Source organism: Coffea eugenioides, chromosome 3 (genome assembly GCF_003713205.1).
Source record: "Coffea eugenioides isolate CCC68of chromosome 3, Ceug_1.0, whole genome shotgun sequence".
NCBI classification, from domain to species: Eukaryota; Viridiplantae; Streptophyta; class Magnoliopsida; order Gentianales; family Rubiaceae; genus Coffea; species Coffea eugenioides.
The window spans coordinates 46,323,806-46,340,489 of NC_040037.1; the positions used below are offsets into that span (position 1 = coordinate 46,323,806).

Sequence of the window (16,684 nt, forward strand, 5' to 3'; positions counted from 1 at the left end):
AAAAGGGTTGAGTTAGTGTAAACGTTCTTTTGTTAGCTCTTGTGTAATCAAAACCCTAATTGTCTTTTAATTAAGTATCACGCTTTTAATTGTAAAGTTTTCAATATATGTATATAAGTATTTTATCATGTACATTAAGTGTATTCATTTGAGATGGTATCTTTGCGTTTGTTGAGATGCTACTTGTAACCATTGGACAATCGGACGGGCGCTGCATTTGAACAAGGAAAGAAAATTCTGGCGGGAACTGTTCACCAAATCCGACCGTATATTGGTCGGATTGTGATGTGTCCACTTTCCATTTGTATTTTTGTCTTCATTTTCATTTCCGTTGAGGCGTTTAATCGAAGTACCATGGTACCTTACGGTGTAGAACTCATGTTTCTCAACTTAGTAGTCTTCGATTGATTGTTCTCTTGGGGATTCGTTTGTCCGCTATATCGGGTTTGTGTGAATCGACTCCGTAGTCCTGGCGAGAGTTGGGCAGGCGGTCCGCCGAACCCTTTGGTTCGCCTTAGGGTGAGGTGGGCCTGTTACAAAAGATGCGATCGAATCTAAATTAGACTCACTGGTTAAAAGAAAAGTTTTTGGACCTATAGTCCAAACACCTGAAAGTATAAAGCTAGTAGGATATAAATGGATATTTGTGAGAAAAATAAAATTGTGAGGTATAAAGTAAGATTTGTAGCCTAAGGATTTTCACAAAAACCTGAATTTGATTATGATGAAACATATTCACCTGTAGTGGATGATATCACATTTAAATATTTTGTGAGTTTTGCAGTACATGAAAAACTAGATATGCGTCTAATAGACGTAGTTACTGCATATTTATATGGAAATCTTGAAAATGATATTTATATGAGAATTTTTGAAGGATTCAACATGTCTGATGTGACAGCCCCACCTCACCCTAAGGCGAACCAAAGGGTTCGGCGGACCGCCTGCCCAACTCTCGCCGGGACTCAGTCGTTCACTTCAACCCTCAAACAAAACCAGAATAAACCCACAAGAATAAATATAACGACGATCCAAAACTTAAAGCAAAACTTATATACATTTTTATCTCAAAAGGAAGTACAAATATCGAATATACAAAAGTTGTCAATTCGTCATACATCCAGCCCGTGCCAAGTACTAGGGCGAGAACCATTACAAAACAAAAACTAGACTAGGCTAACCTACACTGGGCTCTCGTCCTTACTCGCATCCCCCTGTTAAGGAAAACAAAACTAAAGGGGTGAGTTAAAAGCTCAGTGAGGTTCCGAACACATAGGCAAACAATAAATCCAATGCATTCACTACATATCACCAATAATTCAAGATACATGTACAATATAAAGCGATAAACACATTCATTAAAAGGATACGGGCTCACAGGGAGCCATTCATTCGTTCGTTCATTCGTTCTCCTGTTATTTCCCCTTATTCCTCCAATCATTTGAAAATGTATTTTTGTAAGTAAAACTCTCGTTCGTTCATTCATTTCGTTCACCCCCTTCCTGGACGTTGGCCAAGCTCCACCAGAATTCAAGATAATATTCGAATATACCAAATTCACCCAGGGTCACCATATCGCCCGACCGAGTCCGCTTCTGGCTCGAGTCGATCGGTAACGAAGGGCAGGACCCAGTTCAGCCAAAAGGCTTACATACATGCGCATATAATCGTTCAATCATTGAAAATTTCACAATCATTTAGGTCGAGTGCGATAAAGTACACACTCGCCTAGAAAACTCGTGTTGGCAATCATTAAGAGCAATTAACACATTACCAAACAAGAACAACAAGCCATGAAGTCAAGGAAAATATAGCAACAAGGAATGCTCACCCATTTAAGCAAAATAACGTCCAAAGTTTCCTTCCGGATACACCCTCAATCACCAACGTATCCTAAAATAATCAAACGAACACATTATGCTTCAACCATCAAAGATGTAAGTTAGTCAAAGAAAAATCGAATACGTACTAGTACAAAGTATAAATATGGTTTTGGTAGTGAAAAGAGTACATTGAAACCAAAGGACATAAGTAAAATATTTGTAAAACTTAGATTCACTTGTAAAACTTTAAAATCGCTATTTGAGTCGAAGTGGCAAAGAAAACGTAAATACCCTAGATGGTTCACGTGGTATTCGCTCTCAAGCCTTACTCAAGTCACAAGTATATCGACCTAATTCTCGAGCGTAAATTTGGGCAGCACGCCCTTTGTATTTACCTATTTTTCAGCCATTTATGGCTTCATTATTTTCCTCAATCAATCCCAAAGTCACACACAAAATCATCTCATTTCAATAGCCATTCCATAGGCTCCAAGTCATACAAGTACAAAAGCAAACTAGGAACATGTGCGGAAATGAAGGTTGAGTCAAGAAACAAAAGACAGATTTGACGTTGTTTTACGTAACGGACACAACCGAAGCTACGCTTATCGGATTGGGGTAAAATTTATACCATTTCTAAGCTAAGACAAAGGCCTACAACTTTGATGAAGACCACTTAGTCCAGTTTGTAGTGTATCTAAGTCAAAATCTCAAATAACAGAACCAGAATCTCACATTCGGGCTTGTTAACCGCCTTATGCGTAAACGACAATAACTCAGGCTACCGAAGCCCAAACGAGGTGATTCCAGGGGCGTTGGAAATCTAAGACATAGCACTACAACTGTCATGTTTTGGCTAAAAGGTAGTTCAGTACATATCAAGGTGAAAAGATACGATCAGTTTGGTGAAACGTTGCAAATGTCCACTGGTCCAAACCTATGGTAGTCAGGGGTATTTCAGTCTTTTCACAGGCTACGTTGCTCCGATTGAGCTGAAATTTTGTAAGAAACTATAAAACATCATTATCTACAACTTTAATGTTTTGTATTAAGCCTAATTCGGCCTCTAACATAGGGAACTAGAACCGGGCAGAACTGAAGCTTCAATTTCCAGAAATCTGGAATTTTGCTACATCAAGCTATAATTCACAGTTTTACCTTAAAACCACCACTACTTTCTCCTTTACAAGATTATATACCATATATATACACCATATAACACCTAACCAATAAGAATTATAGGTGAATAAATCAAAACCCTAACTCAAAATTCATCCCTCCAATCATCAAAACCATTTCAAACAAGCATCACAAGCACAATTCTAACATTAATACCCAACTTAATCATGATTAATGGAAAAGAAAGGGTGATCAACCATTATACCTCAAGAAAAGGCCTTGCAAGAGTGATCATCCACTACTCCTTGAAATTTTTGGTTCCTTAAGCTTCCCAAGCTCTCAAATTATTGATTAATCGGTTTAGTTTTCTTATTTTCTCACTGAAGTGGATCAACCTCAAGATGGATTATGGTTTCTTTCTCTTGGCTTTTCCCTCTCTTTCTCATGGTTCATATGGCAGAAATGGAGGCTGAAATAAAGTGCAATTGAAGCTTCAAGAAGGTTAAAAGGATAGGAATTGATTTGGGTCAAAGTGGACAAATGTCACCCTTGGATTGGAAGTCAAATTTTTTCCTTTTCTCCCTTATTTTGGTCTACAATTTCGGCTAACTTGAGCTGGTTTAAGGGCAGATATTTTGTATTACTATCAAGGATATTTTATGATAAGAAAGTGGTAGTCAAGTGGGGTGTTCAATCGATAGTGAACGGTACCCGTCGGTTCAACCCATTTTTCCTTAAATCGCGTATACTAGGGTTTTAACTTGTAATTCACTAACTTATTATTACCACTTCTAATCACACACTTAATGCCATCTAAAACTCACTCTTAATCACCAAATTTGATCCACCCTCCGTACCGGATAGTCATACCACGGATAGGCGTAAAAACCCTAATTCGCACTAACTTGAAAACGAAAAGGAAAACCCTTAATTCTATATTCATTTGCACTTATTGTGGGGTGATTGGGTAGTAGGGCCATTATAAAGTAATAATTTCCAAATAAAAGGGTATTTTTAAGAAAATATAAGGAATTTTACGGGTCCTCACATCGATAATGCGTTTCAAATTTAACGTACATTAACTCATACTAGGAAAATGAATTTAAAACTGTACTTTCTTGTAAAAATGTATAGAAAGTTTAATATTTCCGAGGAAAGTATAAAATGTAGGCAAAGGAATAAAATTATGATGAGAAAATGTGAATTTTTTTTTTTTTGGGGGTCTCACATCTGAAGCATGTAAATCAAATCCTAAAGATATTTATTCTATTAAATTACAAAGATTTTTGTATGGACTCAAACAATCTGAACGTATATGGTATAACTGCCTTAGTGAATATTTAACTAAAGAATGTTATACCAATGATCTAATATGTCCATCCATTTTTATCAAGAAAAATGGGTCCAATTTTGTGATAATTGTTATATATATTGATGATCTAAATCTGGTTGGAACTCCTATAAAAATTCAAAAGTAGTGTTGAATATTTGAAGAAGGAATTTAAGATAAAAAATTTTGGAAAGACAAAATTCTACTTGGTTTACAAATTGAGCATTTGAACGGTAAAATTTTTATCCAGCAAACTGTTTATACCCGGAAGGTATTAAAGCGATTTTATATGGATAAGGTACATACATTAAGTACCCCAATGGTCGTCAGATCACTAGATCATAATAAAAATCCTTTTAGACCATGAGAGGAAAATGAAGAGATACTTGGTCCTGAAGTACCATATCTCAGTGCAATTGGTGCACTAATATATCTTGCTAATTGTACAAGATTTGATATATCATTTGCAGTAAATTTATTAGTAAGATTTAGTTTCTCGCCCACAAGATAACATTGGAATGGTATTAAACATATTTTCTGCTATCTCCAAGGAATAATTGACCTTGATTTATTTTATTCAAATAAATTCAATCCTAAATTGCTTATGCTGATGTTGGGTATTTATTTAACCCAAATAAAGCAAGATTTTAGACTAGTTATATATTTACATATGGAGGTACAACAATTTCTTGACGATCTACAAAGCAATTATTAATGGCCACTTCATCGAATCATGATGAAATAATAGCAATTCATGAGGCCAGTCGAGAATGTGTTTGATTAATATCAATGACCCACTACATCCGGAAGAATTGTGGATTATCTTCCGAAAATGAAAATCCTCCAACTATATTATATGAAGATAATGCAGATTATATAACTCAATTGAAAGGAGGATATATTAAAGGAGATAGGATGAAACATATTTTATTAAAATTCTTTTTTACTCACGATTTGCAAAGAAATTGTGAAATTAATATGCAACAAATCCGATCAGATAATAATTTGGTAGATTTATTTACCAAGGCATTGCTTACTGCAATATTTGAGAAATTGGTAAAAAATATTGGAATACGTCGGCTAAAAGATCTCAAACGATATTTGCATCAGGGGGAGAAATTACTACATAAAAATAGTATACTCTTCTTCCTTCATTAGGATTTTTGTCCCGTTGGATTTTTTTCTAGTAAGATTTTAACGTGGCATATTGTTTGTGTAAGGACATCCAAGGGGGAGTGTTATGAAACAACTAAATGAGATGGATGTCCATTTGTATTCCCAAGAGGTTTAATTCATGATTCATTGCTACATTATGTAAAGGAGTTACATGGGATGAACCGTTTCAATCCATAAACCTATTCATGTATTGGATGAACCATTTTATAGGGCTATTCATGTTCTTGTAGTAATGAGTGTTTAGAAGGATTAAGATACTTTTAATTTTGTAGTACCTATATATAGAGGTACCTTGACATCTCTTGGAATGACCTTTGAAATAGTTGGAATAATAAGAGAATCATTCTCTATTTCTCTACTTCTTTCTCTAATATTTCAATTCCTATTATAGTAGTTTATTTTATTAGTTTTATAACAATAACTAAATATTTATCATTCTCATATGACAAAAAAGAAATTCAATATGATGGGTCCCATGTCACGTCCACTCCCCAATCTTGAAAAACTCTTTCCTTAATCAAGCCCCCACCTTAGTTCTATTTTTCCAATGGTCTCTGTAGGTGCCGATTTTTATTCAATTTCTTTTTAAAAATAATAACTAATCTTATATCATACTCATGTGACAATAAAAAGAAAAAAATCAATTAAAATACTCAAAAAATAATTAAAGCTCAATTTGAAATTCAAAGTATTACACATATGTACATAAGAAGTATGTAGAGAAAGAAAGAATCGAGCGAGGTCCAATAATCGTATCCAAGAACGGGGTAGGGGTGCCCGCATTGCCATGCATTCCTCTATTTTTCTTTAGCGTGAAATGAAACCATGCTCCACTGTCGCATGACCATCCCTCTAGAATCCGACGATGACATATGTATCTGCTTCTGTTGTACGGTGCAAAATATTTCTTCCATCACTGTGTAGACTAACATGTATGCTTGAAATTAGTCTCTAATTCTCTATCCAAAATTTTGAAGGCTAATATGCAAATGCTAACTCCTTTCCCTTATGTTGCAAGCATTACTATCACTGTATCACGACTGGCGATTCTTTACGAGGAAAAGAACAAAATTCATGAAATATATCGTTGCCGTTGTACAAAACCTAACGAAAATGAAGAAGAAATCACAAAGAAAATTCATGGCATAAGGGACCCAAAAACTCAATGATAATACGTTGAAAGTGGTCAAAAAGTGTCAAGGTATCGTAGTAAAAATATAATAATATATTGTTATTAATTTGAATCATCTTTTATCTCATTAATTTTATTAATGATATTAGTGACTGAGACCATATAAATCAATGACAATGCTCTAAAAGTAGTGAAATAAAATGCTAAGGGATTGCATTTAGAACAAAACAACACATTATTATTAATTTTTACTATCTTTTATCTCATTAATTTTGTGAAGGTAATTATTGATTAGATTTAAATGGACAAACTTGAGACTTTAGTGCCCAAAGTGTCCAAAATTATGAGTTTAAAATGTAAAGTGCTTAAAATTGAATTTTAAGAATGTAAAATAAATAAGCGATACAAGTTTAAGACTGCCAAGTTTGAGCACTTGCATTGTAATCTTGAGTAAACCCACTCGGTTAAGGCATCAAGGTTCAAGGACATTTATTATTTCTATCGTTACAGTTATTTTCGACTTTTAATAGTCTCACTAATGGTTTTGTTATGTAAAATGGTAATTTTGATCTAAGATTCATGCGTGTGATTTGTGTAGGATCCAAAAAATTATAGGAGATTGATGTCACACACTCAAGAACATATACAATGGGGAAGCAATTTCCCTACATAAAAGTACGTGTGGAAGATGAAAAATAATATCAATATAATATTAATCATACGTAATAACATGACTCTCACTCATTCACTTTTCTCAATTGATGAGAATAATAAAACTTCCTATTTGTAGATTAAATGACTTGATAAACAAGTTTTGATAACCACAAGAAATTACTTAATAAAATGCTAATTCTCTAAATAATAAAACTACTATAATTTGAGTCCAATAAACCATAGTTATTAAAACCAACCTGAGCAATAATCCAACAGGAGGACAAGGTCGCCGGGTCAATGGTTCAACCGGTGAGTCATGGGTTATACCGTCGGATCACACTATATAATATAATTAAATAAACATAGAAATTATAATATAAGTACAAAAATTCTTAAATATTAACAAGCTATTACCTATTCATGTTTCATAGTTTATAAACACAAGTCATACCAATACGTGTTCCTTAATTCATGAATTCATATTAATATTATATACAAATATAAATGACAAATCTAAGTGTGAGTATAGTGATTTTATAGTGATTTTAACGGGAAAATTGTATAGTGCTCTCACGGTGAGCTGCTAGGGTTTATTGTAGAGTAGGCTTGCATTAGGGTTGTTCATGGCTACCCTTCAGCCTGGGGCTGAGGGGCATGGGGTATCTCCTTCAACAAAGAATTCTTTCTCTCAATTATTTTCACAGCCGGCAACGTCCCCCATTCAGATTCGGCCGGCAACAGTAAATAAAGGTGAAGCTGCGGTGGTTTTCTCCAGAGAAGATGCAGACAGACTTGCCGCACCGTTTCGTTGGGCTCTTGTTGGAAAATTTTCGCATGGTCGTCCTGTTTTGGAGGATGTTCGGAAATTCTCTGTGGCTCTGAATCTGAGGGACCATGTCTCGGTTGGGCTGATGGACTACAGGCATGTATTGATCAAATGTGAAGCGGAGGCAGACTTCAATAGGATCTAGACGAGAGGTATCTGGCAATTAGGAAAATTTTCGATGCGCATCTTCCGATGGACAAGCGAGTTTCATGTGCATAAGGAGTCTTCCCTGGTTCCGATTTGGGTGGCTTTACCAGCTCTACCGATTCATTATTTTGACAAGCACTCATTGTTCTCCATTCTTTCTCCAGTCGGCAGGCCACTTTTCTTGGATGCGGCAACGGCTGCCGACACTCGGCCGAGTGTGGCCAGGGTGTGCGTGAAAATTGATGTCGCTAAACCAGTTGTTCAGAGGATTTGGGATGCTGTCGAAGGAGAGCAAGGCTTCTGGCAGAGAATCGTCGTAGAGGATTTGCTGGCTTATTGCTCTTCCTACTGGCGATTGGGTCACTCCCATGAGGAGTGCAAGAGGAACTCTTTTGAGTTCGCGGCTCGGCACCAGCAAAATCGAATCGTGAGGAGGCAGAACCAGCAGGTGTGTGTCCCTGTGAGCAACTTAGTGACTGTCGTGGCTAAGGACACAGAAGCCATGCAGGCAGCTGCGGGGGCACCAGTCGCAGCAGAGGGGAACCAGTTTGTTGGGCCTGGTGTGCGAGCTGGAGCAGATGACGCACCTGAGCAGCAGGGCAGTGCGTCTAGGAGTGCGCAAGAGACATTGTAGCGGCTCAGGTGGAGAGACATTGCGTGGGCGCGACCTGCGATGGCAACGATTCTCTGGCAGCATGTGAGGGGATGGAGGGAGCTTTGGAAGGGTGGCAAGGTGGGGCGGTTGCAGCAAGGACAGGTGGGCAGCACCTAGAGGAGCAACAGGTCCTCGCGGTACCCTCTTTAGGTGCTGGGCATCAGTCCCTAGCCAAGAGGCAGCTTTGTTTTCTCCAGGAGGGGGAGCTGGAGAGCATGGGTGCCACACTGACTGGGAAGAAGAATGTGGTGCATGGGGAACAGAATGGCGTTGGGGTTGAGCTGCCTACCATCGTAGGAAATCTATCACCAAGGTTGGTAGGCCGCCAGGAGCAGCCGCTGGAGGCGTTGGTTGTGGAGTTGAATGTGAGAACCCGAAAATTTTCACATTTTCTAAGCAATATTTTATTTCCTTGCGTATATTTTATACTATCCTTTAAAATATTAAAATTTCTATGTACTTTATAGGTAAGTACAGTTTTAAAATTATTTTCCTAGTATGAGTTAGTGTACGTTAGTTTGAAGTACGTTATAGACGTGGGATCCCCTCGTGTGATATAATTTTGGTGACTAAGTGAGGTTGGTGCTAAGTGTTATTATTTAATAGGTGTTTAGAGATAATTAGAAGTTACCAAATGGATTAGTGTTGGAGAGACAAGAGGATAAGTTTGAAAACAAAAGGTGCCAAGTGTCGCGTTTTGGTTGGTGTTGGACTTTAACTATTTTTCCTCCACCTTTACTAAACCCAAAATTTGACTAAGATGATCTTCATTTCCTCCTAGAGCTGGCTGACATTTGGAGAGCAAAAGAGAGAGAAAATCTTCATCTTTCACTTCAATTTCTTACCCAAATCTTGAGTTTCAACCGATTAACTTGCAAACTACCCCATAAAACTTACTTCCCAAGTAGTTTCCAAGGTATTTGTGGAGTTATTTTTGGAGGACAAAGCCTAAGCTACCATCTTTCTTAGGGAGATAAGGTAAATTGTCAAGAAACTCCTTCTTTACTTCAATTAATGGAAAATTTGTGGTTATAGTTGTTGAATTAGTAATTTTGTGAGAGAATTATATGGGTTGAAGTAGGTTTATGAAAATTTCAGTTTCTTGGTGAATTTTCTGCCCTAATATGAAGATTAATGATTGGTTATGGTTTGATAGATTTGATATGTGAAAGAGCTAGTGTTTAGATGTTAGTTTACTTGGCCTAAAGAAATTTCTAGTTTGTAAGCATAAATTCCAGCTTGGATGATAACCTGCCCTGCTTCTGCCCGGTTCTATTTCACCATGTTAGAGGTCGAACTAGCCTTAGTACAAAACATAAAAGTTGTAGAGAATGATGTTTTATAGTTTCCTGCAAAATTTCAGCTCAATCGGAGCAAAATAGTCTATTAAAAGATGGAAATACCCTGACTGCCATAGGATTAAAGTCAGTGAACAGTTTTGACAGTGCACCAATCTGATCGTGTCTTTTCACCTTGATACATACTGAACTAGCATTTAGCCAAAACATGAAACTTGTATTGCTATGTTTCAGCTTTCCAACGCCCCTGGAATCACCTCGTTTGGACTTCGGTAGCCTGGGTTATTGTTGTTTACGCATAAGGCGGTCAACAAGCCCGAATGTGAGATGCTGGTTCTGTTATTTGAGATTTTGACTTAGATACACTACAAACTGGACTGAGTCTTCATCAAAGTTATAGGCCTTTGTCTTAGCTTCGAAACGGTATAAATTTCACCCCAATCCGATAAGCTTAGCTTCAGTGGTGTCCGTTACGCAAAACAACGTCAAATCTGTCTTTTGTTTTCCAACTTAAACTTCATTTCCGCACATGCTCCTAGCTTGATTTTGTACTTGTATGACTTGGAGCCTATGGAATGGCTATTGAAATGAGATGATTTTGTATATGACTTTGGGTTTGATTGAGGAAAAGAATGAAGCCATAAATGGCTGGAAAATAGGTAAATACAAAGGGCGTGCTGCCCAAATTTACGCTCGAGAACAAGGTCGATATACTTGCGACTTGAGTAAGGCTTGAGAGCGAATACCACGCGAACCATCTAGGGTATTTACGTTTTCTTTGCCACTTCGACTCAAATAGCGATTTTAAAGTTTTACAAGTGAGTCTAAGTTTACAAATATTTTACTTATGTCCTTTGGTTTCAATGTACTCTTTTCACTACCAAAACCATATTTATACTTTGTACTAGTACGTATTCGACTTTTCTTTGACTCACTTACATCTTTGATGGTTGAAGTATAATGTGTTCGTTTGATTATATTAGGATACCTTGGTGATTGAGGGTGTATCCGGAAGGAAACTTTGGACGTTATTTTGCTTAAATAGGTGAGTGTTCCTTGTTGCTATATTTTCCTTGACTTCATGGCTTGTTGTTATTGTTTGGTAATGTGTTAATTGCTCTTAATGATTGCCAAAACGAGTTTTCTAGGCGAGTGTGTACTTTATCACACTCGACCTAAATGATTGTGAAATTTTCAATGATTGAACGATTATATGCGCATGTATGTAAGCCTTTTGGCTGAACTGGGCCCTGCCCTTCGTTACCGATCGACTCGACCAGAAGCGGACTCGGTCGGGCGATATGGTGACCCTGGGTGAATTTGGTATACTCGAGTATTACCTTGAATTCTGGTGGAGCCTGGCCAACGTCCAGGAAGGGGGTGAACGAAATGAATGAACGAACGAGGGTTTTACTTACAAAAATACATTTTCAAATGATTGGAGGAATAAGGGGAAATGACAGGAGAACGAATGAACGAACGAATGAATGGCTCCCTGTGAGCCCGTATCCTTTTAATGAATGTGTTTATCGCTTTATGTTGTACATGTATCTTGGATTATTGGTGATATGTAGTGAATGCATTGGATTTATTGTTTGCCTATGTGTTCGGAACCTCACTGAGCTTTTAGCTCACCCCTTTAGTTTTGTTTTCCTTAACAGGGGGATGCGAGCAAGGACGAGAGCCCAGTGTAGGTTAGCCAAGTCTAGTTTTTTTGGTTTGTAATGGTTCTCGCCCTAGTGCTTGGCACGGGCTGGATGTATGACGAATTGAGAACCTTTGTATATTCGATGTTTGTACTCCCTTTTGAGATAGTAATGTACATAAGTTTTGCTTTAAGTTTTGGATCGTCGTTATATTTATTCTTGTGGGTTTATTCTGGCTTTGTTTGAGGGTTGAAGTGAACGACTGAATCCCGGCGAGAGCTGGGCAGGCGGTCCGCCGAACCCTTTGGTTCGCCTTAGGGGGAGATGGGGCTGTCACATTGAACGTTGACCAATCTGTGGCGGTTGAGCATGGCTTTCGACAAGCGCGAGGGAAAGGTGTGCGACAAATTCCCTCTGACAGACAGCTACGGTCTGCTTCATCCTCCCAAAACTCTTTCCAGGCTCTATTTCATGATTAACGGCATTTTTTGGAATATTAGAGGGGTGGCTAAAGCCCTACGTAGATTGATTAAGTTAGTAAGATTGCATCATGCTAAATTTGTGGTGATATGTGAGCCTAAGCTAGATGTGTCTAAAACTGTGTCCATTCGGTTATGATTATCATTTGATTGTATGCTTGTGAATCGATCGAATGATCTTTGGGTTTTCTATAATAGTCCTTTTGTGTGTTCAGTTGTGGGAAATTTGGATCAGCACATCTCTTTGGTTGTTCAACATCCGTTTTTGCCTAGCTTGGTCACTATGTCTTTTGTTCACGCAAAATGCTCTAGGGAAGAGCGAAGGGACTTATGGCTAAACCTATTAGCTGATAAACCTAGCTCAGCTCCTTGGTGCATTGGGGGAGACTTTAATACCATTTTGGCACCCCATGAGAAACGGGGGGGTCGGCCATTTGGTGTAGCTGAAGGGGTGGAGCTTATGTCCTTCATGGAAGAGGCTGGAGTTTTTGACGTGGGCTTTTCGGGAGCTAGTTTTACGTGGTGTAATAATAGGAGAGGCAGTGCTAGAGTCTCGAAGCGGTTGGACAGATTATTAATTAATAGGGAATGCTTGAACTTGTTCGCCTCGATTTCTGTAGTGCATTTGGCGAGATACCCTTGCGACCACGCGCCACTGAAGATTTCGTTTACCTCTCTCTTAGATGATAAACCACGTCCATTCTGTTTCTTGAATGTCTGGACGTCCAAACCACAACTCTTGGAGGTGATTCGCAGTGCTTGGGATCAAGAAGTGAGTGGCTCTCCATTGTGGGTCTTGTGCTCTAAATTGTTGGCAGCCAGGAGGGCTATTCAGCACTGGAATAAGCATTGTTTTGGTAATGTGTTCGATGCTGTTAGGGAGGCGGAGGCAACAATTCAAAGGACAGAGGAGGCCATGGATCAAGAGGGGTCGGAGAAGGCACAGGTCGAACTCAACAAGGCTCAAGCGGAGTTACGTCATGCGTTGTCCATTGAAGAGCAGTTCTGGAGTCAAAAGACTCGAGTTAAATGGCTTCGCAGTGGAGATCGTAATTCCAGATTCTTCCATGCAGTGGTACGGCAGCGACGGGCTCAAGGTATGATTCATAGAACAAAGGCGGCCAATGGAGTGTGGGTGGAGTCGGATGAGGATATAACGAGTGAGGTAATAGCATACTTTTCTGATCTCTTCTCGGGCACGTCGAGGTCCTCCTCGGATATGTTGCATCTTATCCCACTTGTGGTCTCGGGGGAGGACAACAGGCTCTTAGAGGTGGTGCCTACTATAGAGGAGGTTCATCGAGTGGTGAGGGAAATGGATGGGAATAGTGCTGCAGGCCCGGATGGATTCACGGGCAAGTTCTTTACCTTTTCGTAGGAGGTTATTGCTCAAGACGTCCATGCTGTGGTACTAAGCTTCTTTTGTGGGACGGAACTGCCTCGTTTCGTCACTTCTACCTCGCTTGTGTTAATTCCTAAGGTATCGAATCCTCAGGATTTCTCTCAGTTTAGACCGATTAGCCCGTGCAATTTTTTCAACAAGTTGTTATCTAGAATTTTGACTAATCAATTGGCTGGCATCTTGCCAAAGCTTATCTCCCTCCAACAGACAGGTTTTGTTAAGGGCCGCAATATAACAGAGAATTATTTGCTTGCTGGGGAAGTGGTATCGGGTATTGGTAAGAAAGTTAGGGGTGGAAACGTCGTTCTGAACCTGGACATGTCTAAAGCTTATGACAGGGTGTCATGGTTGCATATCATTGGAGTCCTACGAAAGTTTAAGTTTGGGGAGCAGTTTATAAATCTGGTGTGTTAGCTGTTGTCTAATGTTTGGTTCTCGGTAATCATCAATGGCTCTTCATATGATTTTTTCAAATCTACAGAGGGCTCTGCCAGGGGGACCCGCTATCGCTAGCATTGTTTATTATAGGGCTGAGGTTCTGTCGAGAGGTTTAAACAACCTTGCGCTGCAGTCGGGTTTCTTGGGGTTCCGAGTTCCGTATGGGTGCCCTCCGGTAACTCATTTGGCATTCATGGATGATGTTCTTATATTTGCGAATGGGTCCGCCTCCTTCTTAAAGGACATCATGTAGGTGCTGGAAGGATATCAACAGTGTTCGGGTCAGTTGATAAATGCTCAGAAAAGTGGGTACTTGGTTCATCCGTCATTGGCACCGACCAGAAGAAGGGTGATTGAGCGCGTCACGGAGTTTGTCTGGTAGGCCTTTCCCATAGGCTATTTGGAATTTTCTTTATACTTTGGGAGGTGTAAGTCGTCATACATTGGGGACGTGTGTCAGGCAATCCTACAGAGGATTTTGTCGTGGAAATCAAAGCTATTGTCTTCAGGAGGTAAGATAGTTCTAATCAAGCATGTGTTGTCCGCGATACCAGTCCACTTACTATCGGCTACTGTGCTTCCTCGCTCGGTGTTCGGTATTCTAGAGAAGGCATGCTCGAATTTCTTATGGGGTTCATCACCTAACGGAACAAAGCTTCATTGGATCTGGTGGTCTCAGTTGTGTTACCCGGTTGAGGAGGGCGGGGTGGGGTTTCGGCGGCTTGAAGACGTCTATACAGCTTTCTCTTGTAGGTTATGGTGGAGCTTTCGAATAGGGACGTCAGTAGGGGCTGCGTTCTTGCGAGCAAAATATTGCAGAGGGACTGACCCCTGTCAAGCACAATTGACGCTGACTGCTTTGCCGGTTTGGCGACGGATGGTGAACGTGAGCCGACAAGTCGAGATCTCTATGTTATGGCTAGTAAATGATGGGTCGTGCCATTTTTGGTATGATAATTGGTTGGGCAGTGGTGCTTTGTTTCTTCGTGCAACAGTCATCCTGCATCTTTCGTTCCATAGCAGTATCAAAAATGGGATTTGGGATGTGAGTCCGTTATCTCACCTTTTGCCTAGCGAAATTGTGTCTTCTATACTTCACCACCCGGTTCCAGCTGGAGGAAGTGCAGATGAGGTAATTTGGATGCCCACACAGTCTAGAAAATTCACCTTGGCGTCAGCTTTTCGTGACGTTTGGCAGGCTCGTAACACATCTGTGGCTCTCTCTAAAGTTTGGCACCCTCGAATCCCGTTGAAAGTGTCTTTCTTTATGTTGCGGTTGCTGATGGGGAGGGTGCCACTGCCGGATATGCTACGCCACCTAGGGTTTCACTTGCCATCGAAATGTCCTTGCTGCCCAGGTGCATCTGAGGAATCTCTCGAGCACGTTTTTTCCAGGGATCTCATAACGTTGGACGTCTGGAATTATTTTGGTGGTTGGTGTGGTGTTAGGAGCTCTGGTTCCTCCTTGTGAGCTCGTATAGTTGAATGGTGGTTGCGGTCACAGCAGTCTGCGACACGGCAGTTCATTTGCTTTGTCCTTCCCAGTTTCATCTGCTGGCACATTTGGAAAGCCAGGAATAAAGCGATTTTTGAGGGGGTCCCGATGCACTCCACGACGATTTTCCAAGCCATTTCCTCAGAGGTCAAATTCATTGTAGAGATTCAGTTCAAGCATACGACTGGGGTGAAAACATTTGGGCAGTTGTATGATTGGGCGCATTTGCCGGCCTGTAGAGTCCAACGTGTTCGCTGGGAGGTGATGGGGAGTGGGATGCTCATCCTTAATGTTGATGGTTGTGCTAAGGGAAACCCTGAAGTGGGAGGAGGCGATGGGGTTCTCCGCGATGCAACTGGGTTGCCTATGCTTGCCTTTTCGGCCTTCTTTGGGGAGACCACTTCCCTTCATGCAGAGATTCGAGCACTGCTGATTGGGCTTCAATTGTGTATCCACAGGGGCTATGGTAATCTAAGTGTACAATCGGATTCATTGGTCGTAGTTGGGATCCTGAAGCGGCGGTTCCAGTGTCTGTGGCAGATCCGTCAAGAGGCACAGCAAATTTGGTAGTTAGTGGATGATCCGGCTCGTTTCTCGCATTGTTACAGAGAGGCTAACACCGTGGCGGATGCTTTGTCCAATGTAGGCGTCTCTCATCCTGAATAGCATATCAAGATCTATGACAATTTCAGCGCATTTTCGGCACTGGCTCGTGAGGGGGGTCAGACTAGATAGGTTAGGGTGCCTTTATTTTGGAGAATTAGGCATTTGTAAGATGAATTTGCGCTTGTTTTTCATTCTTGATGAATAAAACGCTACTTCTATATATATATATATATATATAAAAAGATAAATCTAAGTGTCAAAAAAAATAAACCCTAATTCCCAAATCCCTTATCAATTTTTCTTATCTAATTGTCGTAAAGATGATAATGCCCATGTTTGTGTGGCTAGTCAAATTACAAAATTGGGTAAAAAGCTAATTTCAGAAAAATTTCCAAAATCCGTCGGGTTCATCAAAAATCTCCGGGTTTAACGGGTCACCGGTTCAACCGTCTGGGTCA

The 16,684-nt window shown here is 39.9% G+C and overlaps 1 protein-coding gene across 1 annotated transcript; it reads left to right on the top strand.

Moving 5' to 3' along the window:
* Positions 1-8,912: 8,912 nt before the first annotated feature.
* LOC113766761 lies at positions 8,913-15,596 on the top strand. The gene is made up of 5 exons (XM_027310917.1): positions 8,913-9,227; positions 12,521-13,579; positions 13,664-14,092; positions 14,169-14,374; positions 14,552-15,596. Exons 1-5 carry the CDS (start codon positions 8,913-8,915, stop codon positions 15,594-15,596), a joined length of 3,054 nt encoding a protein of 1,017 aa, XP_027166718.1.
* The last annotated feature ends 1,088 nt before the right edge of the window (positions 15,597-16,684 follow it).

Coding starts and splice junctions, on each gene's coding strand:
- LOC113766761 (XM_027310917.1), top strand. CDS start 8,913: ATGGAGGGAGCTTTGGAAGGGTGGCAAGGTGGGGCGGTTGCAGCAAGG. Junction 13,580..13,663: donor TGGTGCCTACTATAGAGGAG/GTTCATCGAGTG, acceptor ACCTTTTCGTAG/GAGGTTATTGCTCAAGACGT. Junction 14,375..14,551: donor TCCTTCTTAAAGGACATCAT/GTAGGTGCTGGA, acceptor ATACTTTGGGAG/GTGTAAGTCGTCATACATTG.